This window comes from Squalius cephalus (assembly GCF_949319135.1).
Source record: "Squalius cephalus genome assembly, chromosome: 1".
Lineage (NCBI taxonomy): Eukaryota > Metazoa > Chordata > Actinopteri > Cypriniformes > Leuciscidae > Squalius > Squalius cephalus.
The window spans coordinates 26,831,774-26,855,887 of NC_137122.1; the positions used below are offsets into that span (position 1 = coordinate 26,831,774).

The window sequence follows — 24,114 nt, forward strand, 5'->3', positions numbered from 1 at the left end:
CGCTTCAAGCCAGGTTCAGGTGAGACACTTACCTGGCACATAAGAATCCTCTCAAACTGGGTTCAGGTAAGACTTTCACCCCAGAACCTGTCAGTAATTACTCACCCTCACGTCATTCCAACCCCGTAAGACCTTCGTTCATCTTCAGAACGCAAATTAAGATATTCTTGATGAAATCCGAGAGGTTTCTGAGCCCACATAGGCAGCAACGTTATTGCAACTTTCAAGGTCCAGAAAGGTAGTAAAGACATCATTAAAATAACTACTGTGATTCAATCTAATGTTATGAAGTGACAAGAAAACTTTTTGTGCGCAAAACCCCCCAAAAATAATGACTATTCAACAGTCTCTTCTCTTCCACGTCATTCTCCTCCGCTGTTGACGTAGTGTAAACAGAGCAGCGCTTCCGAGTTCTACGTCAGAACGCCACCTCACCATTGGCCGACGCTGGTCATGTGAGCACCACGACACATGCGTGTGATGCAGGATCTGGCCAATAATGAGCCGGAGTTCTGACGTAGAACCAGGAAGCGCTGTTCTGCTGTCTATGAAGAAGGTCAGAAAGCTCTCGGATTCCATCAGAAATATCTTCATTTGTGTTCTGAAGATGAACGAAGGTCTTATGAGTTTGGAAAGACATGAGGGTGAGTAATTAAAGACAGAAATTTCATTTTTAGGTGAACTGCCCTTTTAATTACCTTTCACACTGAGCATGAGCATAAATCAAATTTGCCGACGACCGGTGCTTTCACATCAAACGTGAAACGTTTGAACGCCTTCTGCTAATTCACACCTGCATTATAGATGGCGCTGACCGAGAATGAGTTTTTCCTTGTCTGTATATCTCGTAGGTTTCTCCATTTGTTTTTTTTAACCTAGTCCGCTGCATAACATATAACAGTAAATAAAGATAAAGTTTGGTACTGTACTAGAAACACAAACAGGTGCATTAGAGCTACAATTAGCATCAAGCTACACATTACAATTTATGAGATTATGACTTCACTCAAAACCCACTTAAAACAACAAGTGCTTGTAAACTTCCGATTGCAATCTAAAGTGGATTTTGATAATATAATGGCCAGATATGCATTATTTGTAGTTTTGTACAATGACCTGAATGCTACATGCTTAGCATTTCTCATGTAAACATCCTTTATTGTTATAAAAATACCCAGAGCCCCATGGAAAAACACATACAGACCAGATGAAGAGTTCAGATGCAAAAGCCGCTAAATGCCACATCCGTCAAAAATGAGATGATACTGAGCAAATGCTCTCCACACATACTATACGTTCATCAAATACTTTCGTTTCAAATCTGCTTAATCCCAGCGTCAGTGTGGATCAGTAGCTACGTTTACATGGACACCTTTTGGTTCAATCGGAATGAAACCAATACGATTGATGAATCCGAACACGGTGTTTACATGAATGATAAATAAAGTAATCGGGTTGATGTGTGCGTTTATATGTCACAAGTTTCAAATCGGAATAGATTTTTTGACATGCGCACACTGCACAAATATACAGAGTTTACCGCTGTTCGTGGATAACTATTCTCCTCTATTGGTTATTTATTTGTTTTAAACAGCAGACGTAATATTAATTCGTCTCTGGTCATAATTTAGAGCATATTAACCGTTTTGCCGTGCTGCTTATCACGCAGTAAAAATGCCCCTCCCCGCAGCCAAAACCAGTCGTCTGTGGATGAGAATCCAAAACAAGGACTGGTGGGACGTTGTTCTGCTTTACTTAACAGACGCGCGAGTGAAATGAGAATTTTAGAATGACGGGACACTTATTTATATGACACTTTATTCAACAGGAAGAACAGGTCGTTCAGCACGTCATTATGCTATTTACGTCATTGCACATGTGCAGTCCTTTCAGTTTCGGTTTTCAATCCGATCAAGTGTTTACATGTTCTCTTGATCGGATTACAAAAGGAATAAGCCACCCCTTTCAATCCGATCGAAATTTCATTCGGATCGAGCTCAATCGGATCGATTAAGGTGTTTACGTGAAGCTTTTTTAGTCCGATCGAGCCGTCAATCCGATTATAAGTGTCCATGTAAACGCAGCTAGTGTCTTCATTCTTACATTTTGAATTCTGCTTTCATTGTTTGCAGTGGAGAAGGACTTTAGTTTCACTATTTGTTAAATTTGACAACATTTTATTACTTCTGAATGAAAGGCAAAACGGATGATCAAGCAGAACGCGTATTTGCTCTTAAAAACGCGAGACGCACCCAATAGAATCAACTGCAGAGCCACAGCGCTGATGAATGGAAAAGGCAGGGTCTCGAGCGTGACACGTTGAAAAAGCTGCGAGACGTGGCGCAACGGTCAGATTATCATTTAGCACATATTTAAATAGAATAACTATTAAAAAGCTTTCTGTTACCAGTGCGGAGTAATCACATCATATTCATAAGTCTTTATGATTGGCCCAAAGTAGGGCTGGACGATATTTAAAAAATATGTTCTCGATAATCGCCTTAAAAAATAAAGCGATATCCTATTATGTTGTCTACCCGAGCCATGTCCCGTCAGAGACAACACTGCTGACATACACAATTAATTTCCTTAATTGGGCGATTCCACAGTTTCGGTCCACAAGGGGTGTAATGAACAATATAGATTGAATAATACCCAGTTGTTGTAATTTTTTTATTTTTAGTTCACTATTTTGTTAAAGATAGATGTAAGAAATAATAAAGTTACTTTTATCCCACTAAGCCTTGGCATTATCGTGTAATGAGACTTTATTTTATTTCCGTCCCCAGAAATTGCGGATGTCAGGGTAGGACATTCAGTGCATCTGGTTTTTCCTAAGTCATTTCTTTCATTTCCTTTAATAAAATCCTGAATTTTGGCGCATAACATTTATTTTGGTGTGTCTTCTACAAAATACTACTACTAACACTGAAAGTAGAATTCCCTTAATCCACCACGATGCAATGGAAACATTTACTAACGTTCGTTACACTTTCTGTCCAAGCAGTTACGCACGTTAAAATACGATTCTAAAGGAAGCGGAGATATAATTTTTCCATTTAATTCTATCAGTAGCATAACGATAAAACCATCTTGTGTGGGTTAAATTCTCATATGCGTTGCTACATGATAAATTGTTAATAAATCGGGATAAAACAGGGGCCGAGATTTTCTGTCAAAAAATCATAACGCTCGAACATTTTATTCTGACGCTGAATTTCCATCTCCTAATGTCTCAACGGTTCTCATGTCAGAAATAAGATTGTCTAGGTCACGGTCGCTCTGCGCGGGAGGAAGAGTTAAAAGGATTTCACGGATTTCGACGAATGTGGGTAAGTTTGTGGATTCTGTCCAAAATGTTACGAACGTTAAAATGATACGAACGTGGTAAACTTTGGTTAAGTAAACATTAAATAGGATCATTGTGGTGAGAAAGGATTAAAGAGTGTGCAAGTCGGATGATTGCGAGTGGTTTCGGACCGAAAGCGTCGTTCATCGTGTAAGAGCATGCATGAATGGTGGTTTTATACATTTTGACAGATTCTGCACATCTTGTTCGTAAATTAGACGGAAATTTTCAGTCTGTCCAACTTCCAACGTTGTTTTCTGCGTATTTTTGACTCAATAAGCTGTTCATGAAAGTCAACATCGTCAATGACATTTTTCTGTTTTGTTTTTTTTTTGATGATTTTTTTTTTCTGTCCAATGTTCATAAGAATATAGCTTTAGGCTGACGAAGTTAACATGTTAATAGTGCGTTAACACAATCTGTATGATCTTTAAATTTGATAGTATGATGACAGGTTATTTTAATGTGTTATGAACTTGTTCTATTCTTTGCCAGTTTTCATGAAATGGTATTATTTTGTGTTACAGAGGCAATCTTGCAGGATTGTTTAATTTTTTCCGTCCACGTTACACACGTTATAACTTAGCACACTTGTAGGAGTTCCTTTGTCTTCTACATTTGGCAAATAAATTTGAAAAATATACCTGTGGTATTTGTTAGTATTTTGCTGGCTTTCAGTTTATGAACATACCAGACTCAAAAATGCACCTTTAGGTTTATAGAACAGATAATATTAGATGGCCACCCTGCCTGCATGGAAGTCCTATTACCAGTTTTGTGAACCATACACAACGCATGACTCATAACTATACCAAATTAGGAACAAAGTAAAACATGAACTGGGATTCAACCAGAATTTTATTAAACTGAATTAGATTAAGTACACTTTCTGCTTGAACTTACATTGTTTTTCCGTCCATGTTACATACGTTAAATTTGACATCAACTCAACTTTGTTCAAAGTTTACTAGTTTACCATTGCCAGATTTATCCTGCCTTTCACACAGCTGTACCCCAGGTTTTCTCAGGATGTTAACCTGAGGACAATGGCTTTCTCCATGAAGATTGATTTTGCAGGCTGTTGTCCTTGCAGTTGGCCCTAAACTGTGGAATCGCCCAATTATAACATGTTCTGTTTTTAAACTTGTATTCAAGCTATGATGTATTTGTTATTTGTCTAAAATCAGGGATTAAAAATGAATTGGTTCGTTCTGCATGAGAAAAAACGGTAAGGTTATTTTTTTCTTTCTGGTTCGAGTTCCAAGGTCTCCTTATAGGGCTCAGAAAACAGGTCGCATGCAGAAGAGTTCTCTTTTGCGTGTCTGGCGCTTAAAGAATAATATCAAGAATTGGAATCTATTTTCTATTCCTAACCCTACTAACTATTAACCTATAGACAATATTTTATTCGTGCTATTGCATGTGAATAAATATGAGTATGGTAACTATGGGGATATGTGAAATGTATTTGTCATTTTTCCTAGATATTGTCGATGATCGTCTGGAAACTGACTGTTATGATCGACATTGCGGTACTTGCAAGACGTCGTCGATATACAATAATATCATCATATCGCCCAGCCCTAGCCCAAAGCGGACTTCTTACGTCACCACGTTCTGACTTTGTATGTGATACCGATAATCTTCATTCCGCGTTCACTAGGGTTGGGAACCGAGAATCGTTTCTTATCCAGAACCGTTATTGTTTTTGTAAAATACCAGAACCGTGCGAAATTCCTACGTTTTGGTTCCGAAAACGGTTCTGGTGCGATGTGTGGGCGAAGTGCTGGGAGCTTATCCTTTAATAGTGACATCTCACCTCGTGAATATTAAAATAGTAGGCTAATGAATGCACTGAAAAGCCCTTGCACTACTCGTATACGTTTTCCGTCAGATATCAACACAGAGAGAAAGAGAGCAGGGAACTACACTGCGACCTTTTGAAATGCCATTGCGACCCTAATTTTTAATGGGTCGCAAATGTATCACTGATTATTTTTGTACCTACCTTATGTTTTAGGCAATATGCTATGATTTACTATGAGCATTTATTAAAACAGAAATGTGTATTTTAAGAATACGTTTTATAACGTGCTCTGAGCATTCAACACATTATGTTGGGTTCAGTTTTCGGTAAGCATTTTCAAAAAAATTTTTTGGTAAAATACCAGAACCTTGCGAAATTCCTACGTTTCGGTTCCGAAAACAGTTCTGGTGCGATGTGTGGGCGAAGTGCTGGGAGCTTATCCTTTAATAGCAACATCTCACCTCATGAATATTAAAATAGTAGGCTAATGAATGCACTGAAAAGCCCTTGCACTACTCGTATACGTTTTGCGTCAGATATCAACGCAGAGAGAAAGAGAGTATAAAGACAGTAGAGCTGCACGATGAATCTTTAAAAGATCTTGATCTTGATCCAAACACCCACGCGATCTTATTCCTAAATGACAAAAACTTCACACCGGCACATTCAAATCTGTTTGCGCTGTTGCTGACCCAGAGAGAGCAGTTGTCAATATGAAACAGCTTTAGGTAACACTTTATTTTACAGTGTCCTTGCTGCATATGTTACATGTACTTACCGTAGTAATAACAGTAAATTATGCATAATTACATGCAACTAACCCTCACCCAAATCCTAATTCTACCCCTAACCCTTTAGTGAGCACATGTAGTTGCTTAATATTACTCAGTACTTAAATATATAATTACACTGTAACAATGACACCATAAATAAAGGTGTAAATAATTGGTATTATTACCATAATAAAAGTAATACCCAGCTTTACTTTCACAGTCTTTTCAGCCACACAGTATCGCACAATATTTCTGTGTTACAAATATTCAAATGATCGCAGAAGTACTGAGATAAAAGTTGATTTCTACGGTAGCAACCAAAATAGAGTAAATCACCTTTTGAAAGTCGCTGCCTTCAAATAACGAGTGTATCGATTACATCTGATGCTTCAAAACATTCATAAAGACGACTGTTAAAGTCGGTAACTTTTTTGTGTTCAGAATGAGAGAGTACATCATGAATGCATTTTTTCAAACCGTGTTTTTGTCTTATCCTGAATCACTACGGTTTAGCCTGTAATAAGCGTTTATACTCGGGCTACTTTACACCGGCCAGCGGATCGCAGCTGCTGCGGAGTAGCCCAGTGCCTGCGTGACTCGTCATAGACATAAACAGAGAGAAGTAGCTCCGGCTACAATGTTCTTCCGCAAGACTTGTGCAGTTCGGTTTATAAACCACTAGAGCGCTGATTCATCCAGTAATGAAACAAGTGAAGTCTTTATAAATCAATCATTCAAACCGATTTAAAAAATATTCTGTTTCACCTGTCTGGATCTTACATGTGTGTTCAAGCATTGTCTACCCCTTCTGAGAGGGTATTCTCCACTGCTGGAGATACAATAAGCTATAGGAGAGGTCCCAGATTATCCTAGAGAATGCAGAAATGTTTATTTTCCTTCAGAAAAATGTATTAAAAAATGTATTATTTTTGAAAATATTGCTAAATAGTATGTTGAATTTGTTGACATTACCAGTCGATAAACTCATCTGACAAGTATAAGAAATGAACACAAAAAGGATTGTGCATTTTTCCCTTACTGCTCTGTTTTTTATTAGTTGTTTTAATAATTTTTATTGAATGGCAACCGAAACCGGAATCGTTTGGTGGAATCGAAACCGGAACCGAAAAATTTCTTACAATTCCCAACCCTAGCGTTCACACAGAGCACATTACCGGTGTGAACAGTGAAAAGGTCCTGTTCACACATGATCTGTTACCGGTAATTTACCAGTAAATTACAAGGAAAGACTATGTGTTAAAGGGGATAATAACTGACTAAATAACCCTTTCATTGCCAATAAAGTGAAATTACTGAACCTAAACATTAGAGCCTGGTAAAAAAAAAAAAAACGCTCATGTCAGACGGACTAAGAGGTTGTTTTATCTAGAGTTGTTGATGCAACTAGAGTTGTCAAAAAGTACCTTTGCTACCAAGTCGGTACTGAAATTTAAAAATGTGACGATACCAGCATTTCCCTCCCTCATTTTGAGCGCTGTTGAACGGTTTCTTAAACCCTTCTTATTGGCTTAGACCAGTGGTTCTCAACCTCTCCTGCAGGGACCCCCTGACAGGCCATGTTTCTGTTTTAACCCTGAAATGGCACACCTGATTCAAATAATTAAAGGCTTAATGAGTAGTTGACTAATTGATTAATTGACTAAGTCCTATACTCTTCCTACTCTAATAACTACTCATTAATTGAATCAGGTGTGCCATTTCAGGGTTAAAACAGAAACACGGCCTGTCAGGGGGTCCCTGCAGGAGAGGTTGAGAACCACTGGCTTAGACGCTCTTCACCGAGCGCTTGCATAGATACACACAGGAGTGTTTAAAAGCAGGCGTCTATCAGCGGATCCGTCTATCAGCAGATATATTATGGACCCGCTGACAGACGCCTGCATTTAAACACTCCGTGTGTATCTGTGTAAGCACTCGGTGAAGAGCGTTAAAGATGTCATTGTTGATACTGGTACTGAAGTCGGTACTTTTTGACAACTCTAGTTTCATCTGTTGAAGCATTACACATTAAGCGTTACTTAATGTACGGAACTCAGAAAAAGGAATTGTACAGGATGTCGTCATCCAGAAGGGCAGGAGTTATGATCTCGTAATATGATTGACAGATCTAGACCGAATGAGCACTCTGACTCATAACGCATGCGCACCCAGAAGAAAACAGACACAGCGCTCTGTTTGCTGTTTCAGCTGCATTGAAAATTAGATTCTTTATAAAGAAATATGAAGTAAACATGTGAGAATAAATCTGTTCTCAGACTCCAATGATAACAAGAACTCAACATCCATTCTCTTCTCTCTTCTGGAATATCTCTCCCTTTTGTGCAACAGCAGCCACTCCAGGCACGTGATCTAAAGCTCAAATCTAATTGGACAGCCTGTTTTATAGCGGGGCACCTGGGGAAAAAATCGACAAACTGGTCGAAAAACATCCCGCTTTGTCACGCCCTGTTTGAATAGGGCTCTATTGTTTTGATTTAAGAGCGTCATCACATCGTGCATTCTCAACGCTTAATCATGCCTAGTGTGAAAGGCCTAGTAGGTACTAATATTGTACTATTTTGTACAATAAATGTTTCCATTTAAAGTTAATATTTTAACTTTAATATTTTGTTTTAGTGATGCACTGAAATTTTAGCAATTGAAAGTTTTCAGTCAAAATGGCTTTGGAGGGCCCAAATCATTTCCCGAAACAGTGATGTTCAATAAGTGTTTTTTCTCTTCCATATTACTAATAGTTATAACATGAAATAAACATGAATGAACATCAGAAGGTATGTTGAAATAAACATGAATGAACATCAGAAGGTATGTTGAAATAAACATGAATGAACATCAGAAGGTATGTTGAAACAAACAGTGAACTTGTCTCATGTAATCCCTCAATCAGTGTTTCAATCGCATGAAGTCAATGAAACAGCTTGTAAACAATATTTCACGTAAAATTACATTTACCCCAGGAAAGCCATTTAATGTCAATAAACTTGTTAGTCAGCTGGAAAGTCCTATTTATTCATGAAATAAAAAAGTCATTGTCAGGACAGATCCGAACTATTTTATATTTAAAAATCTCTAAATTTGTTTGTAAAAAGTCACTGAGTGACTGATTTTAAAGGTTGGTAATAAAGTGCACAAAGTAACACATTGCATAGAAAACGTGGCGGGTCTATTATTTTGCATTTACACTCCAAGACTAAATGCTCAGATCATTTGACAGAGTATTGAATCGCACATTTAAATGCGGTTGTCAATCCATAAAGTTTCATAAAAGCATAAAAAACATATTGGATACAGAAAGCGAGCAAAGATTGCTGCCATTTAAGTTACTGAAGCTGTCAATTCACCCTTCGCTGGGAGTTTGATTGACAGGCGATATGACCAATCATAACCCTGAATCTGCCTTTTTGTCTGACAAACAAACCAGACAGGAGAGTTGGTAGATTAACGTCGGTAGACTTGAACTTGGAAAATGGTGTGTATTGACGTTTTTACACGGTTGAAACAACATACTGCTTGAGGTGAGGCGCTACAGCTATCTGTCACGGCACCTTAAAGAGCCGCAAAATGGTGTTTATAGTTTCAATTTAAAAAAAAAAGACAGATTTTGAAAGTTGAGACTTCGTTTCATACCAAAAGCAATTTGCTTTGTCTTGTCTGTCTGCGTGTTGTCAGTGTCCTCTGCTCCGCGATGTAGGCTATTTTTTCATTTCGTGAGAACATAATGACTTGTTGGACGTAACAGTAACTAAGGGGAAAGGTCAATTACTTCAGATCAACGCGAGGTACACAAAGCTGCACTCTTGCGAAAAGTCCCGTTCTAATCAATGAGGCTGTGCAATGAATATCAGTTTGACATTGTGTTTATTCTTTGTTGGTTTGTGAGCGTACAGAACTCACATTGAACAAAAACTGTTTTTTAGCGATTCTGACTAACTTAAACGGCTCTGATTGACCATTGTGTTCAATCGTTCAACAGGTAGGCTATGTCTGTGATTGTCTACAAAGTGCAGCACTGCAAAAAACACATTGTAAATAGAAACCTTTGACACTTTTCACAGAGCGCTTACACAAACACTCACGGGAGCGTTTAAAGCAGCCGGCTATCAGCAAGTACTTAGGGCTGTAGCTATCGATTATTTTAGCAATCGAGTATTCTACAGATTATTCCATCGATTAATCAGATAAAAAATTGTGGTAAAAAAATAGACCCAAGTTAACAACAGCCTTTAAAATGACTTAAAATACAAATATATAATAACAAGCAATAATAATTGGTTCATATTTAGTATCAAAGTAATCATATGGGTTTTATTGAACAACACTGTTAAAATACACCATGTAAAATAAATGATATAAAATAATATACACAACTTATGTACATTACTATAACAAATGCCTGCAGAGGGCGCAAACAGCCTGGTGTTAGTTGTTGTTGCACACTACAGCATGATCAAATACTTGTTTAATATTGGCCAAACAACGTTTAATTCAAATGTCCACTTAACCTTAAATATTTGGTCACTACTGTATGATAGAAATGCAACAGCCGCTGTAATTTCTTAAACAAGAACATGTGCACATCAAAACATGCAAACTCAGAGCTAGAGTTTCAAGTTTTATTTTCAAATCGCTATGAACAACAATTTGCATATTTAGAAGCATATTTATGTATTCTTCTGTGTTGGCATAGATTTACAAATGAGTTGCGTTAAAAATCTTGTTAAATGGCACACAATGTGTTCCCAGATGAACGTTAATAAGCAACCCAAACTCACAGCATGCAGAGATGGAGTTTGAGAAACTAGAGACGCTCCACGCATATAAATGATGACAACTATGAAACCGCGTCTGACTTTTTGCATTCCCAAATCCACGTTATTGGAAACCTAAACAAACAGCACATGCAGAGACTGAGTTTGTGTGGAGTAGCGTTTACTGTGAACGGAGCTGAGGTATTTTTTACATATAATCTGTACGCATGTAAATAATAAAAGCGTCATGCTTCTCGAAGCGAATATATTTATCGCAGCCTTTGTAATTTCACAATGGCACTATGCTATATTATGATTGTAAATGGTTTTAAATATATCGTGTAGCCTTAGAAAACGGTGTAATAATGCGGCTCATGTATTCTCGTCTGTGGAACGCGCCACTTGCCGGTTACTCGACACGGGTAATTTGCTATCGAGGATTTTTTTAAATCGAGTACTCGACTTTAATTGAGGAATCGTTACAGCCCTACCGGTACTGCAGAACGGCAGGTATTGTCACGCAAAAATCTTTGATGGGACAAATATTTATTTTGGGGGCCGCCAAAATATTTTCAATGCAGGAAAAACCCTGATTATATTTTTACTTAACTTGTAACATTCATTATTTTAATGTAGCCTATGTCTGAATAAAAAGTTTTTATTACAGCCACCATTTAATGTTTATATTTCAGCCAGTTGGAGTAGAAACAATTCTGTTATCAAAAAGTTGATATAAAAACTGCCTTGTGTGCAATTTAAATGTTTGTACAATTCAGTTTTTTTATTTGAATGTTGATCATTAAATACATTTTATTACTTAATTATTACCTTAAATGCATTTATTCATAAGTGAAAGCTTTATTTTAATTTCAGTAAAAATTATTTAAGTGCATCATTTATTATAAAATGTCTTCATAAGACATGTAATAATCATCTCTATAATAAAGAAGGTCCAGTTTTACACACTTGAACTGATAGTGATTTTTGAAGCAGTTTTGGAGCCGTTCAACTGCTGACTGTGTAAGAATTGCTGTGTGTAATGACACTAACCCTAATATTTATTTTAATATGCTCTTTTGAATGAGGTGTTGTTGCAAGTTATTCATAGAGATTTGACTGCATCTCAAATGTGTGTTTTATGCGTGTTCCTAGTAGGTCTGCTAATAATCAGTTTGATGATAATTCACATCAGTCTTGAGGAAAGCAGAAGTTTCTTTTCATCCCCATTTTGCGTGCAAGTCTTCATGCGGCATCTGTTGAGGTTTCAGTCAGCTGAATATCACTGTTTTGCTGGGATTTTTATGCAGCGATTCGCAACCTTTTAGACTCATTGTCCAACACAAATCCAACAAAATATGCAAGAGAGTTGTGGGTGGTTGCCTCATTTACTGGACGTTGGACTGCTGGTGTGAGAACGGCAACACATGCATGTGTCCGCTAGCATGCATGCTAATTTGTGGGTTTGTGTTAAGTCTCTGTGGTCTTTTATTGTGTTCTACTTTTTTTCGGTGTTTGCTGTTGTCTGAGATGGTTCCAGTGGGTGTGTTATTTGCCAGCTGGGTGTTCCCCCTCGTTATTGTGAGCGTGTGGCAGCCGTGGGTGCGCTTTTATTCCAGCCGTGTTTGCATTAGTGTACATACAAACACAGCCAAGCGTGTAAACGCTGCCCTCCACCAGCTTCAGGCAGACGGCTCGCTGCGTGGTTTAATGTCTCGGCTGAAGCATGACTGATTTGGGGAAGGATGCAATGGGGAGATCGGCCCGTCTGAGCGACTGCCTGGATTCAACGGCGCAGTGCTTTTATGCCAACTTGGAGATGAGGGCCTGTTATAGACGTTTTGACTGGTATGATTTTTATTGCTTTGTATGATAACTAATATTACATTTTGTTGGTTTATTTCACCCAGAAAGATGAAAATTGTCAACACCTTCATGTTGTTCCAAATCTGACTTTACTCAGGGGAACACAAACATTTTTGAAGATTATCCTGGCAACTTTTTCCCGTATAATGAAAGTATCTTAAAAGTGGACTTTTAGTCTTTTGAAGCCATTCAGTATTAAGTTTTTTTTAAGTGCATGAATCCAAAACTTTACCTCTTTGTGTTTTGAAGATGAATGAGTCTTATGGGTTTGGAACGACATGAGGGTGTGTGTTTGTTGGCAGATTTTTTATTTTTGGGTGGACTGACCCTTTTAAGATTTTATTCACTAAAAAACTAGATAACGATTAGTTGCCAGTATATTGTTGTTCTGCAGCTTGAGCATCTTGCAAAAATACCAGCATTGTATGTTCAAGTATCAATATCATATTTTCAAATATCATGTGTCCTGTAGACTTGAGTAATTAAATTTATTAATGTCAGTCAAAAAGTTAAATGTTATGTTGTTTCATCCACATTAATAAGGTTTTTTTTTTTTTTTTTTTTTTTGCAGTTTTGTCTTTACTCATTGAGGGCTGATAATCTTTTGGTTGGGTTTTTTGTGACTTGTTGCAGTTTTATAGAGGTGTAGCGATTACAAAAGTTGTATAAGCAGAATTTTTAAAGATCACCTTCAAACCACATGTACACACCTGTTATCTTATTCAATATCAATAAACTATTCTTTACGATTAGTGTGATCAAAATAGATTGAAGAAATATTTCGTTATAACTTCATATTTAGTGGGATGCGCTTTATAAGGCATGATTTTTCAGATATATCATCTCAGGGTTTGTATTCTGACAGAACATTTCTGAGGACTATTGTATTTCTGTGTGAAAAAAAAAAAAAAAAAGTAGATACCTCAGTGTATTGTCATTCACCATATTGAAGTGCTTCATGATCTGCACCAAGTTTTAAAGGTTTGGTCTTGTACCCATTCAGATTTTTCTCAGTGTCTCATACCATGAGTAAAAATGACAAAATACACGCCTCAATACTCATGATTTGTGTTCCCTTCTGTTCTTCGTTCAAATGTGTTTAGTGCATGAATGTCTTATTGAAAAATTAAATTGTAGTTTCATTTACATTATGCATTTGACACATGGTTTTATCTAAAGCAGCTTGCAGTGCAATCAAATTATATAGGCATAGTTTATCAGTGCATTTAATTCAGTTCATTTTGTAATCAAACAGGCCCAAAATTGTAATGTTAGATTGTAATGTTGTAAGGTGTTTTTTATTTTATTTTATTTTTTTAAACTTTAACACATAAGCACGCGACTGGCTGTGCTGGCCTCAGTGATGAGGAGGTAGACCAGACTGACAAGCAGCTGTTGAAGACTAGGGGGGTACGAGGGGTAACAGATGAGCGGCTGGAGTGATTCTTATTTTTAGCCATGATTCTGAGCACTCCCTGCTGAGAATAAGGAGACATTACAACAGTGTTAACTTCCTCACACAGTTTTCAAAGCATAAAGTTGAGTGTATGTGTGAAAAATGGTGACCTTTATTAGTCAAAACTTTGTTTTCATTGTTAGCAGGAGTCAAAACAGTCAGTGAAAAGTTACAAATACATATCTATTGTCATTTATAATGGGAGCAGTTGAGACTTACACAAAATATGCTCAATTCACAGAAGAATTGGCAACAGAAAAAGTACAATATTCATTTACATGGTACATTTATTAGACATTTTTGTGAGTTCGTTCTGATTGGAGTTGAGTTAAATTGACCAATATGAAATATCTCTAACTCCTACGAGTTGCATGTTGGTTGTAGGGATGGGCACTCTTATGTGACAGCGACGATCACGATGATCGCATTTGGGGTGGTTCCTGAGATCTGATTTGTTAGCGTTAGACAGCACGCCTTCCAGACCAGCGTTCCAGACTGATTAATCTCAAATAAGAAGCGTTTGGTTGAGTTTAATAACCAGGTAGAAAAACGCGGCAACTTACCGACCGTTTATTCACTCATCAGTTTCAGCTCAAATGGAATGTCCGACATTATTGACTGATCAGGTTATTTCTTAATTTGAAATGGTCATATTCCTTTTAGATAGGCTTGATGGGCAAAAATCATTGATGATATTAGTAACACAGCAGTGTTATTTTGTTCTAATTTTAATAGTAAACCTATGTTTTATTTAAAGTTGTTTCTTGTAATGGCTTTAAAAACGCGCAATGATTACTGTAATCACTTTCTTTAATGAAAAATTTAAATTAAGTGCAAGATGTGCAGCGCCAATATACATGCCATATTCAGCATTATAATAAGAACAGGATTGTGATAGAATGTTTTAAATTATCTGTGCTTTAGTTGCCCATGTATCAGCGCTCTGTTCAGAGAAGAGCGCATCCAGAGTTTCCCTTTCAAACCATAGACTAAAAAACTAGCCTAGTTCACATGTGCATTCGCGTCCTTTTGTCCAAGTTGTAATACTACGTTTGTTATGCATCTAGGATATCTGATTATTAATCTCATAGGATGCGTCATAGAACGGCTTCAGTTTACTGGAGATAATTTACTCTTCAGCTTTACTTCAAGCAGCTATTTCTTTTAGATGTTTCTTTTTCGATAACATTGATGCATCATAATCTAGCAGGGTTTTTTTCCATTCATACGTTCATGTTTTCATAGACATGTTTTCATGTAATAGTTTATTTGTCAACATTAATTTTCATAAATATCTTAAAATATTTTCATTTTCATGACGACACGACACGTGCCTCGCTCCCCAAGTACAAATTTTTTAAGAAATTAACAAAAATGCCCATCCCTAGTTGGTTGCTAATGAGATGATGACCTGCGCTAATACCCTCTTTTCCCTCTTTTCCTAGACTTTGTGTCCTTGTTCGACTTGGAAAATGATCTTCCAGATGAGCTGATACCCAACGGAGACCTGGGGTTGATGTCCATGCCCTCTAATGGAGATGGAGGCCGGATGGGGGGCACCATGCCGGATGCTGCTGCCAAGCACAGGCAACTGTCTCAGCTCCTGCAGGCAGGGAGCGGCTCTGGTCTGGCTGGAAACCTCAGCCCTCAGTCTGGAATGGGTGGACAGCTGGGTGCCTTGGGGAAGAGTCCCATGGGCCAGGGCTCACCCGGTCACCAGACCCAACCTCCGAAGCAAGTCGGCACCCCTACCGGTCAGGGCAACAATAGTCCGGGTATGGGCCTCAATGCTGGTTTCAACCAGGCCATGATGAACAATAACAACCAGGCTCATGGACTCATGGGGCAGAACATGGCTCAGCAGGGGCAGATGATGAATGGCGTGATGGGGCAGGCCGGAAGAGGCAGGGCAGCTCCGGGTATGCAGTACCAGGGTCAGGGTATGCAGGGAACACCGGTGGGAGCAGGTGCCGGGCCGGGGGTCAGCGTTTCTGGCAGCGTATTGGCGGAGACGCTTACCCAGGGTTCACCACAGATGGGGGCACACAATGCCATGAATCCCCAGCAAGCGGGAAGCATGAACAAGGTAAGTCACCCATTGCTATTTTTCAGCTCTTGCATTATAATGCTTTGTTTAATTGTTCAGCGTAGTTGGGTTTGAATGATTTAACAAGCTAACAGGAATACAAAAAAATTATTGTTTCGGTTTCGACCAGCTTCGTATACGTGAAGTTTCAGTTTCAACCTATAATTTCCTCCTCAAATGGTAGAGTGCTATTTATGTTACTTTGATTTAAGTATCACGTTGGAAGGTTTTCTGCTTGTAGTATGATAATTCACTTGGTTGTTTTGTCATTTTCCCTATCAATTATCAAACTCAAGCCTTTAAAATGAAAGGAAATCCTGGGTTATTTTCAACTTGAGGTATATGGACAGCATTTGTGGCATGCTGTTTACAACGGACAGTTGCATAATAGATGCATAATAGAGAATTAAATTAAAATGTGCATTGAGATCGCGAAAGCACCATTGGTTCTCTGTTTTGACATTTGTGCAATCCCAAATATTGTGTTAATAATAATAATGTTGTGGCTCTTACACATTCAAACAAATAAAGACACCTAAACTAGTAGGCCTAAAATTCTTGTAGAACTTGTAGGTCAGTTATCTTGTTTCGGACAAAAAAAACCAAAAAAACGATTAGTCCTGGTCCACTTAACGTTCACAATTGACATTTTAACACTGAACCTAAAAGCAGAGAAATGTTCACAACCTGATTGGCTTGGCTTTTATTAAGTATATTTCATGACAGAACTTACCGAACATCCAAAAGAATGCTGTGCACTGGACTAAATGAGCTTGTTGTATGTGCGTAGCTACATATGATGGTATTTTGACCAGTTGAGATCTCGTGAAGAGCTTATACAATTTGTAAAGGACTCAAAACAGAGGCAGAAATCTGCTGCAAGGAGAAGCGGTTCAGATGCGTTGTATGACAAACTGAGAAAAAAAACGATATGCGTGAGCATCCTGTCCTTTTTAGGGTCGCATCTTCCTGTTTTTAGTTCGCTTGCATGTCAGGCCATCCTTAAAAATATTCTTGTTTGCCATAACCCGACCGACCCAGTCAATTTAGGTCCGACCCAAATAAAACATTTTTTTCCCTTTTAGTCCGACCGACTTGCCGATTGTAAACTTGCGTTAAGACCGACCGATTTTTTTTTACTCTTCAAACAACTAATACAAATGCAATAAAATGATATTAATTATATTTTATTGTGAATAGGCCTACATAGGCTACAAACGTAGGCTGCGCTCTTTATTTTAAATAAAAACCCGTGGCGTCATCTATGATTATAAGGGCTGTGTAGGCTGTAGGCCTATGCGAAATGAAAGCGAAATCGCGACACTCAGATCCACGAAAAATGTTTTAGTAGGCTAATTCTATGAATTACACTGCGCAAACCAAAAGTAGGCTAATATACCCAACGGATGAAGAGGGATCGGCTCTCCACAGAACATAATAGCCTATTCGCATTTATGAGGAAGAAACATGTTACGGACGTGACCGCTCTGAAAGCGGCACTATTAAAACTTCACAGAGATCTCAAAAAGGGATTTAAAACTCCAAATATTAAGAATGGGCATATCAAGCAAAATAAAATTCGATGATTGGTCGAAAATTGTATCTCTCCCCCCACATGCCCACCGGCAACGCTCCGACAGTAAATTTCTCTGTAGGCTACTGTCTAATAGGCCTGTGTTGTAGCCCGCAGTCATTAAAAAACGATTTAGTTTCATATTCATGTTTAAATAAAATAATATTTATTTTTTAAATTTCATGTTGATTATATGAAAAGTGAATAGCATGAATAAGATAAGATGATCCCGAAAATATCGGAAGACAAATGGAGTGGGTAGACATGATTTTAACCACTTCATTAAGTTTGTTTTTGTAGAAAGTCTGTCTTTAAAGTGAATTTCGTTTTGTATTAATTGTATCTTAATTTTGATCAATGTTTAATCAACCAATTTCCTGTATTTAATAAATAAGAGGTAGGCTAAATAAGGCAATATAATCAGGACACGGAGTCGCCGGCGCGTGAACTGGAGCTGGTCTCTTAAATGAACCGAAACTCAGCGTATAAGCTACTTGCCTCACTGACCTGAGACATATATATAGGCCTATATAAAAAAGCATGAAATGTACACTTTAAAACAAAACAATTCAAAACGAAAGAAAACAGACTGCTCTCTGCTTATGTAATGAAATGTGAATTTCTCTCTGGCGCGTTCACTACTGCGAAGATCGCGTCAGCATCGTCAACTTCATCTTTGACACAGAAAACACTTGTTTATTAATAAACAATTGAAATGTCTCCTTGATATATTTGACATACTAATAATCATTACTTTTCCCAGTTCTGACAGCTTAGGCGCGTTATTGGCAGCGCACCCGTTACATGAATAGGCCTATAATATTACCGCTATAATATTATTCTTTGGTGTTCAGTTTATACAGGTTTTCTAATTGTTATTTAATATATATAATATATATAACTAGGCACGAAGTTCTGGAAAACTGTCAGTGAAGTCCCGATATGCAAATTTGACAAATTGTACATTTTTTTTTTTACATCGAATCACAAAAAAAAAAATATAGACCGACATACCGACCTTTTTTTTTTTTTTTTTTTGCTGTTACGGCAAACCAAAATATTTTTAAGGATGGCCTCATTGGTCCGTGTTGTTCATATTTCAGTCGAACCGCACCAGACTTTGTTTAGAAATTGACCAAGACGCATCCTTTCAGTGGTCTAAGTCCGCTTGTTTGGTGGCACAAGGGTTCAGATGGCAGTGTTCACACTTATTCAAATGAACCGCACTAACAGAGCAATCGCACCAGGGTTCGTTTTAATCCAACCAAACATGCCAAGTGTGAACACACCATTTACTTCAGTAGGCTTCTTAATCAATTTATGTTTAACATTAATCTGTGCCTGCTTGAGCTTTTCAGACATTTAAAGTAGGTATGGGCATTTTTCAAAAATATTGTATTCGAATATTCGGGTTCATAAAAATCAAATATTTGTTTATTTAAATGTCGTTTAACGTGTTTTTAAAAAAAAAGTTTTTGTCACCATTTCTGAACAAGCTTACATTAGGCAATACACAACAAACTTACTATGTATCTTAAGGTTTTCTTTTAGTTGAAAACATTTAAAGCTGCAGTCCACAGTTTTTCCTCTGTCGCCATCTCTGTTCGAAATCTGCAATTGCAGTTATTCGCGGAATTATCAACTTTACGTGCTTGTGCCTCGGCATGGCACAGCGCGAATGAATCCAATGCTTTGAGGAGAATGTGCGGCTGTCAGTCACCGCGCTGGTGGTGTGGATACTGTCATTCGCAATCACAGTTTCTACTTTTTGGAAGTATGACCAACATAAACATTTTCACCGGAAAATGTCATCTGAACAAGTAACATCCACTTTTGTTCTGACCAACTAAGGGAAAAAGCATTGCAGTAAATCGTGCTGATTAAATCTAACGATCGCTTATCATGTGTCAAACCATGCAAATGATACTTCTGTTACTGTTCTCAAATTGTTAATGTTAACAACATCAGCATTGCGTGACTAGGCCTCCATTTAATACCCTTCCGTTATTTGTCCTTGTTTTCGCATGGGCCCGGTTGCAGTCTCTTTTTTTTCTCTTTTGTCTTTTGCGTTTTACAACGGGTGAATCTCCAGTTGTCACTAGTGATTGTCGTTTGAACCTTTCTGGATCCGCCATCAAATCGAAGTTTAATTAAATCAAGTGCTGTGAGAAAAGGCTATAAATCTCCACCTCCAACATCCTCACACGCAATACAGCCTACTAGCTGTAGCTGATGTGGAGTTGACTATTTTCAAGTCATTTAATTAGGGCATTAGGGCTGCACGATTTGGGAAAATGTCATATTGCGATTATTGAGGTCAAGATTGCGATATGCGATTGCGATATAATAAACAAATGGTTTCATGAGTCAACTTGCTTGGTTCTCAAGTAAAATGCACACACAGATTAGTGATAATGCTGAAATGTGTATTTCTCAACTCAAACTAGCAACAACAACTAAATGCGCAGTGTTTTCAAATTAAAATATCTTGTACAAAATTAAATAGTGACATCTTTGCATTACTGCAAATTTGTTATTGTCTCAATAGTACAATAGTATAAAATAAATATCATATTTACCTGTGCCCTTACTGTCTAACAGGTAGGACATACAGAAATTGAACAAAGCTATCAAACAGTCTGCACTGCATAAATTATAAATGAAATATAGACTAATCCTTATAAAAGCTACAAAGGTTATTTAGTCAAGTGCAGTGAGGAATTTTCTCTGTTCCCTTTGTTCTTTTATTAACTTTACTGACAGAAAGCTTTATTGGCTGCTGTCCCTTTAAGACCAGCCGCTGCTGACAGAGACGCGGGTCTCACACGTGACTCAATCTCTCAAAACTCTTCACGTTCATCATAAGACTGCTCTTATGTTATGAAGATACTCGACAAAACAGACGTTTTGGGATAATTATGTGTGTTATTGTTTGTTCAAGCGTGAAAGAGAACTGTATTCTGGCGTGCTGTCTATGCGCACGATACTGGCGCGCTTCTTTCTGTGTCACTGCAGTCAGGACATTCACAGGCAGTGCATTCATTTTTGTCTTGTCGCGCATGAATGGTTTAAAAGCATTTGCATGAATAAGAGCAAAGGATGACAAAAATTAACGGATGCTGCATTGATTGCGTTAAATATTTTATCAATATTTAATCAATATAACACGTTAACGTTGACAGCCCAAATTTATTTATTCCATAAAATCGCAGCATTTTCACGTCATATAATTGCATAGGCTTGACATCGTGATTGCGATATGATTAACCGTACAGCACTAAATAGCATGTTGTCATGATAATCTATAAATCGCTTGTGTGGGAACTGTTGTAAGATGCCTACAGAGTGACATGCTATTGCATTTGTGTTACGTACTGTATTGCATGTGAAAAGACGGATGCGACAGCTTGAGCAGACTCACAAATGTGCTCTACAACAACTCTTCCTCTTCTCAACATGGACTGTGGCCGTTTCTCAATATGCGTTCTTGTTAGGCCTGTCACGATAACAAATTTTGCTGGACGATAAATCGTCCAAGAAATTATCGCGATAAACGATAATATTGTCGTTCTGAGACCATTTTCATCTAATATAATGATAATGGCATACTAATGCAGGTACACCTTTCCAAAGATCTATAAACTTTTATTTCTTAAGAATATTAAACATTGAAAACGGAAAACATTTTAAATATCCACAAAAAATGAACAAAACAACCAAAAACAATAAAAGCAATGGACTCTGTTTCTGTTAACAACAAAATTCACTTGAATAAATACCAAAAACAATAAATAAAATGGATGCAAACAAAATTGCACTTCAAAAATATGAAACATTAGGCTCAGACATAAATAGTGATACATTCCATAATAGGCAAAACAGCCAGTTAGGACCTTTGTAAACAAATAAAAAAAAAAAGCCTCAACAGGCTATATTACACCATTTTGCACTGTCCTCCTTCCTGTTACTTTGTCGACTAAACGCCCGAGTGATTGTGTACTGTCGGGAAGACGAGACGCACTTTATTGCATGAAGGCTACGCACTGAAAATACTATTACACGCGGGGCTGTTTACACCTGCCCACTTCATGCGTTTTCTCAGATCGGATAGCTAGGACTATCTGAATTATCAAAACGATTCCATTTACACCTGCCTGGTCACATCAATGTGTTTTTGCGATACGGATTTAAATCCGATCTTCAATTCCCGCGCTGCAGATCACGTCACAGAAAGCAACAGATATGAGCTGCATTTTATTGATCATCAGCTAAAATTTCAAAATCAAAGACAGCAATAAGAGAGAGCAGTAACAGCCCTGGTAAGATAATTTCGTTTCTTTAGAATTTACTTTTAATGATGATGTTTGTGTGTTAAGCGTCTGCGACTTACTTTCACTTTGATGTGCGATAGTTTGCACGTTGGCATGAATAGCTCAGCTGCTCATCTGCGGCGATGCGTGTTCCAGTAGCGTCGTCATATCTGACTATAACATTGCATATAGCCTATAATAACACGCTCTCACACGTTTATTTTTTTAAGTATTTTTGGGAGGAGTACACTTTACATACCGGTATGTGGTTTCAACAACCAGATACATTTACACTTGTTTCGTCTGGAATGCGGCCCAGCTAGACCACCTCCTGAAGTGGTTTGAGCGATCGGATGCAAATCCGTCTCGAATGTGTTTCGGAGGGCATTTACACCTGGTCTTTTCACGATCGGATAGCTATCCCATCTGAGAAAACGCATGAAGTGGCCAGGTGTAAACAGCCGCTTTGGGAGAGGTAGAGAGAGGTAGAGAGAGAGAGAGAGAGAGAGAGAGAGAGAGAGAGAGAGAGAGAGAGAGAGAGAGAGAACAAACAAGCATGCAAATAGAATTATCGCGGCCGGAAAAATTATCGAGCTCATTTTTTTTATCGTGCGATTAATTGATTTATCGACTATCGCGACAGGCCTAGTTCTTGTCTGTACTTGTGTTCTTGTGGACTTGTGAAACGTCATCAGTCGCTGCCCAAGTACTGTCCCAATTAGGGATGTCAATTTTCACAAATTCCCATGATCGATCGTCATTTAAATTAACGATCAATTAATCGATTAATCGTTAGCCGTAATACTGCGATATGCGTCTACTGCAGTGACTATGGCCAACAGCATGCCTGTCTGCAAATGTTGCTCAAAACGCTATGTTCCTCACCAAATCAATGAGAATGGTTTTAAATATAAATAAAGGGCTAGTAGGATTGTAAAATGTTTCGATGTGATTGATAATTAAATTAATTATTTAATAATCAAATATAATTAACTACTAATACAACGTGTCACCAACGCCGCCTCGTATGCGCTTATAATGTGTGACTGTTGTGGACGCGCTCTTCCTGGAACAACTGCACGCGCTGAATGAATCTGCTACCGTTAAACTGGAGCACTTTGCTAGCACATTATTTATCTAAAAGAAACGGGGTGGTGTGGCACAATGGATAAGACACATGCCTTTGGTGTGAGAGACCCGGGTTCGAATCCACTGTGAGACACCAATGTGTCCCTGAGCAAGACACTTAACCCCTAGTTGCTCCAGAGGCGTGCGACCTCTGACATATATAGCAATTGTAAGTCGCTTTGGATAAAAGCGTCAGCTAAATGAATAAATGTAAATGTAAATGAAACGCATCCTATATGAGATTAATCAGATATATTCAAAATAAACATAATATTACAAATTATATCTGCACAAAATGACGCAAATTCATGCACAAACTGTGAACTTGAACTAAGTTACGTGCCATTCATTCAGAACTAGCCTACTCATGTTGTGGACGCGCTCTTCCTGGAGCAACGCGACACGGCAACTAAACCCAAATAATTCACGTTTTATTACAGTATTGTTCTCTTTATAATGTTATGTAATATTACAGTCCCAATAGTCATTATTAGTCGTGCACTGCCGTTTGAGCTGCGCGCGCTGAAGCTGACGCTTTACTACAGAGTTAATTCTTAACCAAACGCATCCAATGTGAGATAAATCAGATATAGATAGGCATACACAAAATAAACAGTATTACAACTTACATTTGCACAAAACAAAAGGCTGCGAATACACACGCAAACTTATAGTCATGGTGAAGGTGTAAAATGGTCCCAAACATAACTCCGGCGCGCTCGCTTTACATGTTTCGCGGTTGAGCAGCGCGCACGCGCATGAAGACCTGTATAATCGATGATCGATAAGTTGTATCGGTTAAATGTATTGTCGACAATTAATCAATCGTCGATTAATCGTTGACATCCCTAGTCCCAATACACAAGTTTGCATTTTGGCAAGAATGGTTAAAAATCCCGGAAGTGTTCTTGACACGCCCATTTTACCGAGGATGCAACGGTTGGTAACTTGTGTGAACTTGACGGCAGAAATATCCCAGCATTCATTTCGGCATTCGAGG

At 38.0% G+C, this 24,114-nt stretch overlaps 1 protein-coding gene across 7 annotated transcripts in view; it reads left to right on the top strand.

Annotated features, from left to right (window-relative positions):
• crebbpb (CREB binding lysine acetyltransferase b) overlaps nucleotides 1–24,114 on the top strand; it is a 67,446-nt gene that overhangs the window by 2,277 nt on the left and 41,055 nt on the right. For all 7 annotated transcript variants that reach the window (XM_079869871.1, XM_079869873.1, XM_079869872.1 and 4 more), the window contains exon 2: nucleotides 15,463–16,103. In XM_079869871.1, coding sequence (XP_079725997.1) covers nucleotides 15,463–16,103 — 641 coding nt within the window. The remainder of the gene's footprint in view (nucleotides 1–15,462; nucleotides 16,104–24,114) is intronic.